The 17,775-nt window shown below is 39.2% G+C and overlaps 1 protein-coding gene across 1 annotated transcript; it reads left to right on the top strand.

The window, feature by feature from the left end:
* The first annotated feature begins 9,407 nt into the window (after window positions 1-9,407).
* Window positions 9,408-11,141, top strand: LOC145002176 (uncharacterized). Its single transcript, XM_078961473.1, has 3 exons — window positions 9,408-10,225; window positions 10,303-10,854; window positions 11,025-11,141. The coding sequence occupies exons 1-3, from the start codon at window positions 9,419-9,421 to the stop codon at window positions 11,124-11,126; spliced, it is 1,461 nt and encodes a 486-aa protein (XP_078817599.1). The 5' UTR covers window positions 9,408-9,418; the 3' UTR covers window positions 11,127-11,141.
* The last annotated feature ends 6,634 nt before the right edge of the window (window positions 11,142-17,775 follow it).

Genomic DNA, 17,775 nt, shown 5'->3' with positions numbered 1-17,775 from the left:
GGTAAATGGGAAGACATCACCATGGATTTTGTGACTAAACTGCCCAGAACGAAGAATGGTCACGACATGATTTGGGTAGTCGTGGATCGTTTCACCAAGAGTGCACACTTCATAGCCGCCAACGAGAAGTGGTCTATGGATAAGCTCGCAAATGCTTACGTGAAGGAAATTGTAAGACTTCACGGTGTCCCTCTTACGATTGTGTCAGATCGTGATAGTCGTTTCACGTCAAGGTTTTGGAGGAGTCTACAAGAGGAGTTGGGTACAAAGTTGTGTTTGAGTACTGCTTACCATCCGCAAACTGATGGTCAGAGTGAAAGAACGATTCAGACGTTGGAAGATATGCTGAGAGCATGTACCCTCGAATTCCAAGGGAATTGGGACGAGCACTTACCTCTGGTAGAATTTTCCTACAACAATAGTTTTCACTCGAGCATCAAGATGGCTCCTTATCAAGCCTTGTATGGGCAGAAGTGTCGTACGCCGTCTTGTTGGCTTGAAGCCGGAGAGAAGCAGTTTATGGGCCCCGAGATAGTCCATGAGACTGCTGAGAAATTGAAGGTGATTAGGGAAAGAATGTTAGCAGCTCAGGATCGTCAGAAGAGCTATGCCGACAAGAAAAGACGACCGATAACCTTCGAAGTTGGGGATTCCGTTTTACTTAAAGTCTCACCGTGGAAGGGACTTATACAATTTGGGAAACGAGGAAAGTTGAGTCCAAGGTTTATTGGACCATTCAAAGTTCTTCAGAGGATTGGGAACCAAGCTTACAAGTTGGAATTGCCCGAAGAACTCAATGGTATTCATAACACCTTCCATGTGTGTTATTTGAGGAAATTCATGGGAGATGTTCCCGACATAATTCCAATCTCGGAATTAAGGATGGATGAGAATAAAAGGCTGATCGAAGAGCCTGAGGCAATTATTGACCGTAAGACTAAGAAGTTACGACGCAAGATGGTCGACTTGGTGCTAGTCCGATGGAAACATTCGAATGGGCCGAATCTCACTTGGGAAACAGAGGATGACATGATGAGTCGCTATCCACATCTGTTTGCTGATGCATGATTCCGGGACGGAATCATCCTAAGGGGGTGAGAATTGTAACACCCGGGTTTTCAGGGCTAAGCATTTTTGTCAATATAATAGTCTAGGTCAACTATTGTAACTCTTTTTGAAGTAATAAATATGAAATATTTGAGTATTATGTGAATTATGTGTGTTTATGTGTTTATTATTTAATTATAAATGTATAATTAATAAAGAATAAAAATGAGCGTCAAAATTAAAGTGTGAGATAATCCCGATATCTCTACATAAAGTTGTAGAATATGTCCCAAGGTTTCCGTGCATATAAAGAATGCCGAAATCCGAGCTATAAAGAAGAAGTTATGGCCCGCCGAAGTTTTACGACAAAACCGGCACGACACCGGGAGACGTAAATAGTGAATTTACGATAGAAGACTTTTTAGCCTTAGCAATCTAAACAAAAGTCGTAGAATATGTTAAACTAAGAACATCGATAAAAAGAACGCCCAAATCTGACTTCGTATGAAGAAGTTATGATTTTTCTAAGATTCGGCTTAGCAGTGCACGGCCTGAAACTCGAATTTTAGTTCGAGCGGTTTTTGGCTTACGCAACATAAATGAGAGTTGAAGATCTCATTAATAGGAAATCAACGGTAAAAAGACAGACAAAAACAGAGTCCGTATGTAGAAGTTATTAATTTTACGCAGACGTTTAACAGTATAATCTCCTTGTACTGTTAAATTTAAGATCGGTCGAGAATTAGCTGACGGTGTCAAAATGAAAGTTGTAGATCTTATTATTACCTACGCGTGGATATAAAGAACGTCAAAAACGGAGGTCGTATGTGAAAGTTACGGATTTTAGAAGTCGGAAGTGTGCTGTGCGAAAATGGGTGATGTGGCACAATCTTGGCCATTGCTTTCTCCCCAAGGCTTGCCACTAGATGGTGACATGTGGCACCAAGTTCAGCCACATTTCACCCTATAAATACCACCTCTCCCACCCTCATTTTCTTCACACCTTTCCCATTCTTTCTTCTCTTTACTCTCTCTCTCTCTCTAGAACCTCTCTCTAGCCCCGAAATCCCCCGAAAAGCCTAGGGAACCTCCCTAGCACGAGGCGGAAGCCCCGGAGTGCTTGAAGGCTCCGAGAAGAATAGCTTTTCGGCTCGGGAACGCTGCTCCAAGCAAAGCCCGGTTTTCTATAAAACCCGCTGTAAGTGAGCTACGCCTACGCTATTTTTAATATAACTTTTATTTAATTATAGTAACGTTATTAGGAACTTATAATAAATACTTGGGCTATTATTATGGGTTATATAAGTATTTTTTTGACGCTTATATAATAATAATAATAGCTAGACTATTAATTAGTCTCGACGAATAATAAACTAAACTCTAGTGGTAATAATACTAGGTTTCGTCGAAGAAAAATTCTTTTTAAGAAGCGAAGCGCTGTCTGAGTTCGGAATCACCACCTTTTCCGGTGAGTGCATAGTTACCTTCAACTTACACATAGATATGAAGTATTTTATATAAATTACGTGTTATGTGTGCATATTATCTGAATACTTGCTATCTATGCTAGATGAACGTTGTTATACATGTTTTCAATGATTTAAACTGTATATGTATTTTATATCTACGAAAATGTTGGGGTAAAACATGGGTAGATGTAATAGGTGATGTGTGATAAAATGATGAGAGGCCTCGATGTTGTTGTTGTTGATCCAGTCATCTAGCGGAGTATAGATGACGACCACGGACTCTTCTAGACAGTCCAGTGGAACACTAGCAGGTTCGCAACCTGTAGGTGTTGTGAACGATGTGTTCACCGGTGTACTCCATCCCCCACATGGTTGCCTATTAGGACATTTATTGCTGAGAAATCCCCTTAGCAGTAGTGTCCGTCCCGATGATAATCCTTAGGCTAGGTCCCTTATGATAGGTGTTTAGGGACGTAAAGTGAGGATAACGGGAACGGGTAATCGGGTTATTGTTGATTGATGAAATTAATAAACTTATTTATTGTGGGTTGAAAACCCTATGTGCTCACCAGGCTCCCAAGCCTGACCCACTTAGTTTTATGTATTACAGGTAGTGGCGCATGAGCATAGGTGTGATGTTTTGGACGAGGGATTACGGATATAGACCTGTAGATATGAAATAATGTAGTAAGGCTTATATTGTACTGTTTATACTTTCGCTCTGTACGAACATGACATCCCGAGTCTTTTAATGAATACATTTATATGGAAATGCTTTTGATAAATCTTTATCATATTATTGTTTTGGGACAAATTTCGCAAACCATTTATTAAAAGATAACTCTGATTTTGAAATAAAGTATAAACAAAACCGGTCTTTTCTGGCCGTGATTTTGGGGATGTCACAATTACTAACCAATAACCAAGGTATGCAAATGACATATAACTCGATCACAATGAACCCGCTCGAAAATAAAATGCTCAACCGCTAATGATGCAGAACCATAACAATATAATCATGCACAAAATAAAAGAACTGAAAACGGAAGTCGCATACCTGCAATGTCCGGCGCTGCTCGCATCTCCAGATTAGCCATCTGAAAAGCCCTGCCTCCAACTGCAGGCGCCTCCGCACGGCCCTGACGGCCGTCTCTGATCCTCAAAGTTGCCGGGCAGGTGCCGTCACCCGTCCTGCTGAAAGCAAACTGGGGCACTGGGCCTTCTTGTGGCCCCGCTGATTGCAGTGAAAACATATCAAGTCTGATACCTGAGTGATGGTAGTAGTACAATCTCTGCTAAAATGACCAGTCCGACCGCACCTGAAACAGCCAAACTCACCACCACTACCACTCCTGCACGCGCCCCCGTGCGTCCTGCCACACCTTCCGTATCGACTGCGGTCCTGATAATCCCTCGATCTCGACTCTGATCCCTTGGGCCTTTTGCCCGAACTCACGGCTACTTGAACCTCATCCGACTTCCTCTTTCAGATCTGCTCCAAATCAATTTCTATCTCCCTGGCCCGAGAAATCATATCTTCCAGTGTCTTACAACCGGACCTGCTCACGAACTCCCTGATGTCATCCCTCAGCATCTTGTGATATCGTGCCTTCTTCTTCTCCTCATCCGCGACATACTGCGGAACAAGAAGGGCTCTCTCTCTGAACTTGGTGGTGATCTCCGCCACAGTCTCAATAGTCTGCGTCAAATCCTGAAACTCCCGGGCCAACTGCTGCACCTCGATAATCGGCGAAAACGCCGCTCGAAACCTCACTGAGAAATCACTCCAAGTCATCGCGTCCAACGCGACATCATCACCCAAAGCGTGACCAATCTCCTCCCACCAATCCCTCGCTCTGTCCTTCAGAAGACAGGAAGCGAGTCTGACCTTGTCCTCCTTAGGACACGGGCTTGTACGGAATGCGTTGGCAACATCAGCCAACCATCTGCTGCTAGCGATGCGGTCCCTAGCCCCATGATAGTCTGGTGCCCCGCAAGCCCTGAACTCCCGAAATGTCAAGGTACGTGCTCCCAACAAAGCCATCATCTCAGTACGGAAGGCTCCCAGCTTCTCATCCAAAATCTCCAATATACCCTCCTTGACCGTGCCAAAGATCACAGGAGTCTGAGCTAGAATACTGTGCGTAACCTCCGCTGATATCAACTCTCTCATCCGCTCCTCGAGCTGCTCGGCCCCTAAACCCGAGCCTAATCCCTCTCCGACGCCTGATCCGCCCGCTGGTCCCTCTTGCAATGTCACCATACTGAAACATACAACATAACCACTATCAGAATACTCCTCACTGCTGCGAGACCAAACATACTCACTACCAGGTTCCCGGTCTTGTCTCGGCCTTTCCCGAATCGAGTACGGATCCTCTGCTTTCAGTAGTACGGGCCCATACTACCTTCCACATCTATCAGTACTTTCCTCAGAAACTGCTTTGACTCCACCAGGTCCCTTTTCCACTTCTACTGCTTCCAGCACTACCTCATCCTAGGCTTACCCTAGGGAAACCTTTGACTCAACTCAAACCAGTCATCAACTGCTGAAGGCTTCCTCGCAATGCCAATTAGCCATCACCTGGATACCATCACATGTGACGAGGCTCAGATAATCCTTCAAGTAAAAGACTCGTTACTACAACGGTTGGACTCAAACAAGAGCTGCGCAATAGGACCAAATCCAACACTCTGAGATTATTCAACCCTGATCACATGTGACGTGACGTATCCACCTAATGGCTAACTCCAATCACTTAGAATCCCACAATGCACAAAGCAAGCAACATTCAGATAAGGGAAAATCTAACCATAACATACTCAAGCAATCATATCCACATAGCAAGAATCTGAACTAGCATGCAACACAACTCATAAACTCAGGCATAACCTAATCAGGCTATCCTACTACTGACTATTCAGCACTATCATGCAGATCAAAAGCACATATAACAGGCACATAAGGCATCCTCCCTAGATCCTTAGTCCTAATCTAGCATGCTGTTCTATTAACTGATAATCAAAACATAAACTTGTATGGGTATTTTGGGGTACTTACTTGAGCTCGGTTGATTGCATGCACCACACCTCTTTTCTCTTTTCAAAGTTCTTTTCTTTCTGAATTCTTTTTACTTTTCTAAAACCATTTCGTTTCTCAAAACTCTTTTTACAAAACTGTCTTTTCATTTTGAAAACTTCCTTACCAATCCCTCAGTTTGAGTTCAGACACACCCTGAGAGCATGTACGAATCCCTCAAACCAAGGCTCTGATACCAACTTGTAACGACTCAAAATTTAAGACCAAAAATTTCTTTTAATAAATCATTACTTAAAGTAAAGTCATCATTCCAAAACATAATATGAGTATAAGTTTTCAAAACACATGTTCATTATCAGAGTAAACATTCCCAGGCTGTCTAATCTATGGTGTGTGCCATGCGATCACCCCGAGCTCTTCCCTCCGCTACCGGAAGTACCTGAAACCAAAACTGAAAACCGTAAGCACGAAGCTTAGTGAGTTCCCCACCCTACCACATACCATACATAACCACATACTGCACATACCGGACCACACCCCCTATCTTGGGCCTCACCCCCTACCTCGGGCCTCGCCCGCTACAACGGCCCCGCCGCTCCAGGCCCCGCCTGGCTTCGAGCCCCGCTCGGATACAGATCTGTTTTACTTAGCCCTCGCCTGTCACAGGGCCTCACCCGTCAACAAATAATAACACATAAACATTTCACAGCACATAACTAACACATGCAACTGGTTCTGTCCTAAGGCCTCGCCTATCCTGGGCCTCGCCCATGTCCTGCTACTGATGAGTCATGGAACCCCGTCCACGCTACTAATGGTAGTGAGGTACGGGCCTAGCCCACTCTCACTCCCGTTCTAGTTCAGGCCTCGCCCCTATTCTGCTTCTAATGAGATATGGAACCCCATCCACACTCTGCTGTTGGTGAGATACGGGACCTCGCCCACACTCACCTCCCTACCAGGCACATACATGTATCACACAGACAACGAGTATAACTATCATATAAACAATTCCCTGGGCACCCGCCCGCTATTACTGGACCTCATCCTGAAAATAATATTAGTATACTGTGCCTAGGGCTAACCCCCGGGTCTTCTACTCATAACTACATGGGCCGACATTGTGGCCTTAGACCCATTCACACAAAGGGAAACTCACCTGCACTGGCTGAACTTGCTGATGATTTCACTAGTTGCTGCCTGACAACTCACGGAACTCCTGCTCCCCTTGCTCCCCGAACTACCAATATCAATGCAACACTGAGTCCAACTGACCCCCGAAAGACAACCAAGTTCACCCTGATCCAAAGTCAAAGTCCTGGTCAAAGTCAACCTTCCAGGTCAACCCTACTCGCCGAGTCACCCTACTGACTCGCCGAGTTCAAAATGATCAGATTCCTTCCATTTGCGACTCGACTCGCCGAGTCAGTCCATGACTCACCGAGTCTACCGATTTCTGAGTCCAGACCCGTCCAACTCATTGAGTCTCCACCCGACTCACTGATTCGAGTCACAACTCGAAGGGTTTGGGGTTTCGCGACCTGACTCGCCGAGTCCAAGAACAGACTTGCCGAGTCCAAGGCAGTCTTCATACGACTCGACGAGTTGTTCATCCCACTCGTCGAGTTTCTCCACAACTTCATGCTACTCGCCGAGTCCACTCAAAGGACTCGCCGAGTCCCTTCAGTTCTCCTTACATGCAGAGGATTTTAGAGTCATGCATGGACTCCAAACTGTAGATCTACCCTTCCCAAGCCTATTCCACACGTAAAGTTGCAAACTTTACGTGTAGAGAAGGAGATCTAGGCAAAATATGCCATAAACTAGGGTTTAAGACCAAGGGGTTCCACAAACTCCAGATCTGAAGCAAATCCTTGGAGCTTCACTGATTCCTCTCCTTCTTCTTCCTTCAAATCACCCAAAAATGGCTTGGAAGCTTGAATGCACAACAATGGAGGCTTAGGCTTCGTTTTCTGAACAAGGGGGGCTCTAAGGAATCCTAATGGAGAGAATAAGGAGCTTAAATAGTGCCAAAAGTCCCGGATTTAGGGTTTTGCTCGCACAGACCAGACTCGCCGAGTCCACTTGGCCGACTCGCCGAGTTGGTCACTTACACCTTGACCTGGATGCCGCTCGGACTCGCCGAGTCCCTCCTTGGACTCGCCGAGTCGACCCTTAAATTAGGACTTTTCTTTCCTTTCTTGGCCTTTGAAACTTTGGGTGTTACAATAAACGAAATGAATGTGTTGTTTAAATATGTTATTATTATTAATTATAATTTTTTGTTGAAGGTATATTATTATTATTTTAGTATTTTAATTTAGTTGTTTGTTTTAATTATCGTATGTTTATTGTTTTCTTTATTTTAGGAGAAAATTCAAAATGAATATGAGAAAATGCAAATCAATGTCGGGGAAGGCAGGGAAGTAAATGAGGAAGACTTTTTAGAACGTGCCATTGGGATGAGACGCGAGTATTCTCGCGGAGTGTGTAGGAGATCAACCGCCAACTTCGTTTTAATTTCAAATGGACATTCTTCCACTTCCGAATCGTCTAAATCCCAACCCAAATCCCAATTCTTATTTGATGCACAACAAATGCAAGAATACTTGCAACAATATAATGTATCATTGGCGACATGTATTCCGAACTTCCAGCCACCACTATTTTCTAACTTTCTATTCAACTATAACATGCAAGGAAGTACCTCTTAACAATTTGTCGAAATGACAAAAGAAGAAGAAGAAGAAGAAGAAGAAGAAAGACGGTGACGATAATGATGGTTGATGTTTTTTATTATTTTGAAAAATGTTAACTACTTGTTTTAATATTAAACTTAAATTTGACGTTTGAATTTGAATAATGGTAGCTAGTTATTGTATTTCAATTAATATATGCTGCAAAGTTTTTGAATTTGTTAAAAATGCAGAAATGGTAATATACAGAATTTGTAAAAAACTATTAAAAAAATGGCTATCCCGATGGTGCCGTCGCTATAGGTATTTAATCTACAACTATGAAAAACCTGTAGCGTCGAAAAGTTATTGTAATAGCTTGTACCTATCACGATGACATGTCATTGCTACAGGTTTCCCGAAGGCATCTCATCGCCACAGGCAATTCATAAAACTTTATTTTTTTCCGAAAATATCATCGACGAAATGTCATCGAAATAGGGAAAATCTTTGCCGACGACAAGTCGTTTGTATACCCTATGGAGACGACTTGTCGTCGGTATAGGGTCCTCAGAAATTGTGGTCACCATAGAGGGTTAATATTGTAGTGTCTCCTCCTTTATTCTCTTTTTTATTTCTATAATAATCTCAATCTTAACGTTCGACATATCAAAACGATTGGGAAGATCATCGTACGGGGCAATTGTTTTCCCATATACATCGGCTATGTCCGAGAAGTTCTTTTGGTATGGGGCAAGTTGAAATATGAGCTCTCTCTTGTTGATCAATTGATCTTAATTAAGCTTCTAACTAAGGCTTAATTTAATGATAGAATAGTTGAAGTATGTTGTGTCCCAATTAACTTACAACGGTCCGTACTATACATATTCACGTTAAAAATCATATACATGACCAAATCTTTCCTTTTTCCTTGCACCATGTCCTAAATGCAATGAAAAAATTAATCTACGGCGAAATGAAGAAATTTTAGCCTCAAAATATGCTGAAATTTTGTTGACATACCTGAACCCAAATTTTATAAAAACTTGTATATGTGCATATATATAGGCGTACAATTTCGAACTAAACCCTAAGAAAAAAATAAAAAAAAAAAAAAAAAAAAAAAACCTTCGTGTGGAAAATAATTAACAACAAATTGAAGAAGGAAATAAGAAAGATTTGACGAAATGTACCCGCAAAAGCCTAATAATTTAACATATCGATTAAATCTATGCAAGATTTTGGCGATTGCAGGCTTCACCCTTTTCATTTTCTTCATGTATGTTTCACATTATCCAGTTTTACCTAATTCAATATCTTCAGACTGCCTTTCATCTCTCAAGAAAACATTCGATTTACCTTCTTCACCATCAACACAACAAGCATCTGCCACAGACATCACCCAACTGGTATTCGCCATCTCAGGATCCGTCAAGGCATGGCGTGACCGGAGATCATATTTCCGGGAATGGTGGCGACCAAACGTTACAAGAGGATACATCTTCTTCGACAAAAAACCAACCCCAGATCTTCTCCCATGGCCATCGGAGCTTCCTCCCTATCGTATCTCAGAAAACACCACCAAGTTCGATGTATACTCGAGGCATGTGAAGCCTGATGTTATCAGAATCGTGAGAACGATCCTGGAAGCGCATAGAGAAGGAGACAAAGATGTCAGATGGTACGTTATGGGAGACGATGATACAGTTTTCTTCTTGGATAATTTGGTGGAGCTTTTAAGGAGGTATGATCATACAAAATATTATTACATCGGTGGTGTTTCTGAATGCGTTAAGTCGAATTTTGACTTCTCCTTCGAGATGGCATTTGGTGGTGCAGGATTCGCGTTGAGCTACCCGTTGGTGGAGGCGTTGGTCGATAATCTTGATGCATGCATCGGAATTTACCCGTTTTACTACGTTAGCGATCAGATTTTGAGCGCTTGCATTGCTGATCTTGGTGTTCCTCTTACTCCTGAAAGAGGATTTCATCAGGTAATTAAGTTTCAATCAATCAACAAAATCTCATGTCGATCGACGCATAAAAAAGCCATAACATTTATGATAAACAGATTGATTTGGTGGATGATATATCTGGGTATCTATCGGCGCATCCACAAGCACCATTGATCTCCCTCCACCATCTCGATATCGCGCTTCCAATCTTCCCCGGAATAAATCGCCACACGTCAGTCGCACATCTCATGAACGCTGCTAAATTTGATCAATCACGCCTTCTTCAACAAACCGTTTGTTACCACAAAGAAAAGAACTGGGCATTCTCCATAGCTTCGGGCTACTCTATTTACATTTACGAACAATACATCCCACGTAGCATTCTCCGAAGACCTTTCGAAACATTTACTCCATGGAGCTTGAAACGACATCCACCTGATTACATGTTCAATACGAGATTATTAGTTCCTGATGATCCATGTGAAACTCCTCATGTATTCTTCTTTCATTCTATAAAGAGACTCGGTAATGATAACAATACAACAGATGAAATCGTGATGACTTACATTCGATCCATGCAACGTCGGTTGCCCCCTTGTTCTTCAAATCACTCCGCAGATTATATTTCGAGGATTGAAGTTTACTCTCCGGCATCAAAATTAAGCTTTGTAAGCTCATGAATTCCCTAATCACTAAAATTTCACCAGTTTCAATAAAAGTTTCTTTTCAAAAAACCTAATTTATAATTCAATATTTAAGAATTAATCCGATAGATTTTCAATCAAATAGCACTTTCTTGAACAGTGAAACAACCATGTATATTTATCTTATGACTTAGGTTGAAAATAGAGGGGAATGTTGTGATGTATTGGATGTTGACGACAGTAGAACAGCGAAAGTCAAGATCAGGGCGTGCCTGAAGAGTGAGATTATGGCTTAGACTACAATTAATTACATACACAATTTGTTCATTAGTTTTTTTTAATTATTATTATTATTATCGGTGTAATTATTATTATTATTATTATTATTATTATTATTATCATTATTTTGTATTTTATGATGTAGAACCATGTTGGACAATTAGATATAAACATGTATTTCTATAGTTATAAAAAACTTTCAAGTATAACAGCATCTAGAGATTAATGGTTCAAGTCTCATATGATTAGATTTGTTGTTCCAAAAAAATAAATTTACATAGTTTAAACAAAATGAAAAATATGTTATTTTAACAACCCTAAAATTATATTAAGAAAACTTTTAAAATTAGGAAAACAAGTCGTAGGATGGGGAGAGATGAGACAAACATGCGGTGGATTGCTTTTAGCGCAAAATATGATATTTTTTAACAACCTTGAAATTATATTAAGCACAAAGGGTGGTAAGAAAACTAGGAAAACTAGCCGGTAGACAAGGGAAAGAAGAGACAAAGATGTGGTGGATATCTTCTGGTCATGGTATTCAGCATAGCCAACACACCAGTCGAAGAAGTGTTACCACACCAAATGCGGTGCCAGGTGACACTAAGGCCATCCGTTATACGGACCACGAACCCGGTCGTGGTCTAGGTGGCCACGAACAACATCCGTGTAGACCGCCCCGACCGGTCGTGGTTCGTCGTTTTCGTGATGGCTCGTGGTACCTACGACGAGACGTAACGCCCAATCAGGGCTTCACGATTGATTTCTTCTCTCTCAACCTTCTTCTGTCCCTTTCTTCTTTTTCTCTCTCTCTTCGTTCTCACCGGAGAGTATTCCGGTTGTGGTGGGGTGGTTTGTGGTTGCTCCAATAACCGATCTGAAAGCTCTCCATGACCGTTGCCGTGGAGAGTATAACGGATAGTCTAATAGTAGTATGCAATGGTGGTACACTTACCGATTGTAATGATCATTAAAATTTAAAGACAAAATTGCAAAAATGATCCCTATGGTATGCGTTTTTTCTGTGATTTGGTCCAAACCATTTTTTGGATCGATGGTCCTTTCGATCAAGTTTGTATATGGTTTTGGTCCATGTCTAAATTGAAAAGACTATTACGCACTTCTTCTTTATTTTTAAGATTTTGTTTAATATTTAAAGGTATTAAAAGGAAATCCCCCCCCCCCCCCCACCCCCCACACACACACACACAAACACTTTGATGATTTCATGTGATTACGACCTCCCTGTTACTTCCATTTTGATGATCTCCAAAGTATAATACCAACTAATCAAACTGTACTTCACATATGCTTTCCATTTCACCACGATAAATAATTAACATTCATCCGATTTGTGTAAAAAAAATTATGAAGCAAAGATCTACATTAGTCACACCCCTTATTCACTATCATTACACCATATTCGATTGTCTTTCCTCCCTCTCTCGACAACCATCACCCACCAAACTGTAAATCAATGACATAGAGGTCTAAGAGTTTATCAAATCGATGTGCACTCCGACCCCAACTACCAGCACACACTTACTCTCCCTGTCTCTCAAAAGTCCAATACCTACACCTACTATGCAAATCGAGTTCAGTAGCCAAAATCATAAGTAGATAGATCTTCCTTAAATGAGATTTTACAGAGGAAAATGTGTAACATCCAAAATTTGGCTATTTAGAAAATGAAAAAGAATTGGAAAGAATCGGAAAGTAATGAAACGAATATATTGTTCAAGCGATTATGTCCCCATAAGGAGATATAGATGAATTTATCGAGGTGACGTTTCCCCTTCATGAGATAGATGTCCTAACGAAAATGATGACTTGGTGGATTGATTTTGTTTTTTCCATTTAGGTATAGATTTGAGGATATTGCTAGGCCCTAAGTATAAAGATGACAATGGTTCAACACCGAAATTAACCTTTAATGAAATGCTACAACAAAAATTGCGCACAACCACACCTTTTTAAAATCAATTTGCCAGATTTTGGAAAAAAATTGCGACAAGTTCATTACAAAGTGTGGCAAATTACCATTGGTAAAATCCTATATTATTTTCGCCACATTTTAAAATCTTAATGGATCTCAATGAGATCATTAGTATATATATTTTCACATATATAAATCTAATGTGGCGAAAAGGTAATATCTATGGTTACATGAATTGTTTGTATGACCATATGTATTATTTAAAATCACATATAGAAATGTAATGTGGCTAACAATAATACCTATGGCCATATGACTTGTTTGTATGAACATATGTATCATTTAGTCACATTTAATAAACGTTACAACCATGTGACTGTAAGCATATCATGGTGACATTTTTTTTTAATTGTTCGCGTGTCCAAATATATCATTTAACCTTAGTCAAAAAAAAATGTGTCCAAATATGACCATCGGCCACATATTTGTGTTTGTTTTGTCTAAAATAATGTGCAATAGAGTCTAACATGGATAAAGGTAATACATGTGGTCAGATGAATTGTTTGTATTGTCATATGTACCATTTAGCCACATACAATAAACGTGACAAACTATATGACTTTAAGCATTTTATGGTGGTGTTTTTGTAAGTTTGTGTGTACAAATGTATCATTTAGCCTCTTCCGGAAAATGTGGTCTAATATGACCATCTGACCCATATAACTTAATGCCAAAAACCTAACCCATAAAACCTAATTAAAACAAAAGCATTTTTACTATAATAAGAAAATTAACTGAATTGAGGCATTACTTTATACATATAATTAAGTGTTCTATACTAACCAAACATCCAAAAACATAGCCAAAAGATTGTGTTTATAACAATTACCACGAAACGTTACGTCGATACCAACGAAAATGACATGACGCATTGTACTCCCTGTACTACTGAAAAAAAACAATAATCCAATATGAAATCAAACTCGGCAAATTCATCAAAGGCCTGTTCGGTTCAATGATCATCCTATTCACAGTGTACAATGATATTATTTTTTGTTGGCTTATGAGCAAGCGATATATTCGCCATAAACTGCTTCACAATTGTTAAACAATCAATAAATTCTTCATCATGCGGTGTCATTGCACCAAAATCATCTTGAAATATCTCCAACCCTAAAACTAAATATTAGAAATAACAATCATCCAATTTAACAACTTAAATTTGCCTTCCATATACAAAACAAATAAATATCCTTAATTCAAGATTTTGACATGAATACTAAAGTTATTGGCTTACATAGATAACACCTTCTACAAACTATCAAAATATATTAACAATAATGTGTATATATTCTATATATACCTTGATGGTATAGGGGCTGGCCTCAGGGCCTGTCTTGAGGATTTAAATACCCAGGACGAGTCGAAAGAAAAAGATCCTTAGGCCCAAACGTATAACAAATTAAATTATGCAAACTAAACTTTTTCTTTAAACGACGATAAACTTTTTAGAAACGACTTTTAAAGTCCAATGACCAAATAGAAATGAAGTGAAAGCATCTTACTATTTGTTGTAATTTTCCCTTGAGCTAGTCAACATACTCTGTCATAATTTTCAACAAACAAAGCTTTTAGATTAGATGTTTTTCTATGTATCTAATCATTATTACATATGATAGTTAAAGGTTGTTAAAGGCTATTAACATAGAGTTTAAAGACTAAAAACCAATGTTTTTAGGCTGAAAAAATAGAAAATTGAAAGGTTGATTTTAATACCGAAAAAGCTGGTTAGATGTTGTAAAAAATGCATAAAATGCTGAAAAATTTGGTTTAAAAAACTGTCAAAATTACAGATTAAAATGCAGTTAAAATTTTGTTACAAATATAGCTTACTATCGATTCTACTGTCTATCGGGTCCCACTCACGTATAACCCTGATGTATAACCTAACGAATCATAGCCTGAATCATTATAGATCCCTTCTAAATGTATGGTCATGTTCTAGTGTAGTGATGTGGTGTCCTTGTATTTGTGAAAAGTCTTTAAGTTATGAAATAATGTTATCTAGACACCCTAGTTAATACTATTGTGAGTATTCCCACAACCATACTTGATCGACTAGTGTAAAGCGACGTATCGTAGATGTCGAAAAGCTGGTATGACATTTGTCACCCGTAGACCTGTCGGTCCGGCTGTAGCTAACAGCGTGGTGCGGGATTGTTAGTTACGTATAAATCTATACACAAATTCACGCTCTCCCTCAAGGAGACTTTGGTTATTAATGATTGGGCGGCAAGCTATACCCAAATGGATAAACCTAAATAGCGACTCACAACCTTATATAACTAGATATTTAGAGATTATTAGTGTCCTTTTAGTTATGATAACCATGATTTAGTAAGATAGTTTTAGTATACCCTAAACTATACCTATTATAGTTTACTTATTTTCCGAGTGTAGTATAGAATCTTGCTAATTAAACAATTTATATAACATAATGGAATAACTTGAGTAAAATACCCTTTTCCTTGACATGTTTACAAAAGGGGGTTTAAAACTTTATTTAAATACATTTCATGTCCGATATAGATATAACATGTATATGATTGAGATAAAGCATGCATTCGTACAAATGCATCCAACCTTAGTCCATAACCAGAAAAGGAACAGGAGCTAAGGTGGACACACTAGTCCTAAGCATGTTGGATCTTAATTATATACCTATATAGATTTTGACATGTATTTTGGGGAAGATATAAGCATAAAACAGTTTAAGTAGTTTGAAAATAGTTTACAGCAGTTGAAATAGTTTGACATGTTTGAATATTATTTGAAATCATTTGAATGAAAATACAAGATATCCTTGTGTTTTTACTTGTATCCCCCCCCCCCCCCCCCCGGACCCCTCTAAAACATTGAAAATCATTAAAACATAGGGGCATGAACTCAACTTGAGTGAGTGATTCGAGTGGACTGAAGCAAGGGTGTTTGATTCACTAGTGAAGTCCCAAGAACAAACAGATCCTATTTAGCATATAATACCATATATGTGTGTATAATTTGTGCATTTAACAACTAAGGAGCTTTGGAAACAACCTAGGATGCAAGGATAACTCACCAAAAGGGTGCTAGAAGCAAGTTGGAAGGTTGAAAGGATGTTCATGACCCTATGGAGGGATCACAACCCAAGAACACATGAGTTTTCATGGCCCAAGCATGAAGGGTTCATGGCGCAATGAAGGTTTACGGCCCTGATGAGTAGTTCACGGACCAAGAACACGAAGAACACTTGAAGATTTTGTGGATTTGGTGAGTGTTTAAAGGCCCTTTGATGTATTCCAAAAAGACGGTAAAGAAAAGAGATGAAGAAGAGTGAAAGATGATGTTCTTGTGGTTCATACTTGAGATAGAAATGAGAGGATCACGACCAGGAGGTGAGAAATGAAAGAAAAATGAAGTATACTCATATATATGGCATAAGCTCACGGCCAAGGGTGGATTCACAGCCGTAAACAAGGTTTGTGGCCGTGAACCTCACTTGATGAGGTTTCAGGCCCGAACGTAGTATACTGATCTCAAGCTAACACTTCCTAACACACAACCCTTAAGTATACAAGGTTTAGAGACTCATAAACTGACCCTTAATGCAGTAAAAGATAACAAAAACAAGCCTGACTTTTAATATATTTGATTGACTTACAAGATAGAGATTTCGGGTTGTGATAGGTTTTGAGCAAAACATACAATCCTATGTGTACATGAAACCCTAATTGTTTTGGATCTAGGTTTTCTCTAATTGAATATGCAAACTTGAATAACAAAGAAGAAACCCTACGTTTTATGTATTATAATTAAAATTCACATAATAAAGGGTTATAATACATACCTTTAAGATTGTTATTGTAAACAATCATGAATCCTTACATGAAAGTCCTTTGGTAGCAAGCACCATAAGTGTCACGCCTCTAATGGCTCGCAAACAAAATCAAGAAACCAAGGATTACTATATATATATATATATATATATATATATATATATATATATATATATATATATATATATATATATATAGAGAGAGAGAGAGAGAGAGAGAGAGAGAAAGAGAGAGAGAGAGAGAGAGAGAGAGAGAGAGGTAGGGAGGGAAGGAAGAAGAAATTCGTCTCTCAACCTTTTCTAAGAGTGCATCACCAAAATTCCTTATGGTGTAAGGTTTGTATATGTCTTAGGAAGGTATTGGATAAGGAAAGTGTATCCAAGATAACCCTAATCCCTTAACTTCCTCCTTAAGGCATGCAAGGCACCCTTAGAGCCCAAGGAAACCCTAGGAGCATCCAGATTTCATTCCCTCTACTATACGGCAGGTTCAAGAATTGCCCAATGCTCAACTATTAAACATTTTCACCTTTAGTCCCATGTAGTTTCAATTAATTCCTTTAATCCTGAAATTAATTCCAAATTAATTTCTTATTAAATATTAATTAAACAATATGATTTCTAATTAATATATTATTTTCATAATACATTAATAAATCATTTCTTTAGATATCTAATTAATTTATTAACTAAGTAATAAATTAATAAACCATTCTTCTCTATCTAAAGTTATCCTATTCAATTGCCAGGTTTGAAGGCAACCCAAAAGGACATTGCTACTATCAATTCAAGTACATACTAATTATAGTTATGGGCTTAGACACCTAATCTAACAATCTCCCACTTGGATAAGTCT

This window comes from Lactuca saligna, chromosome 6, assembly GCF_052625555.1.
Source record: "Lactuca saligna cultivar CGN05327 chromosome 6, ASM5262555v1, whole genome shotgun sequence".
NCBI classification, from domain to species: Eukaryota; Viridiplantae; Streptophyta; class Magnoliopsida; order Asterales; family Asteraceae; genus Lactuca; species Lactuca saligna.
The sequence above is the reverse complement of the archived record's forward strand: the minus strand, read 5'-3'. Positions and strand labels throughout refer to the sequence as shown.

Excerpts from the sequence above, each read along its gene's own strand:
- LOC145002176 (XM_078961473.1), top strand. The coding sequence starts at position 9,419 with ATGTACCCGCAAAAGCCTAATAATTTAACATATCGATTAAATCTATGC. Across the intron at positions 10,226-10,302 it reads CTGAAAGAGGATTTCATCAG|ATTGATTTGGTGGATGATAT; the intron begins GTAATTAAGTTT and ends TATGATAAACAG. Across the intron at positions 10,855-11,024 it reads CGGCATCAAAATTAAGCTTT|GTTGAAAATAGAGGGGAATG; the intron begins GTAAGCTCATGA and ends CTTATGACTTAG.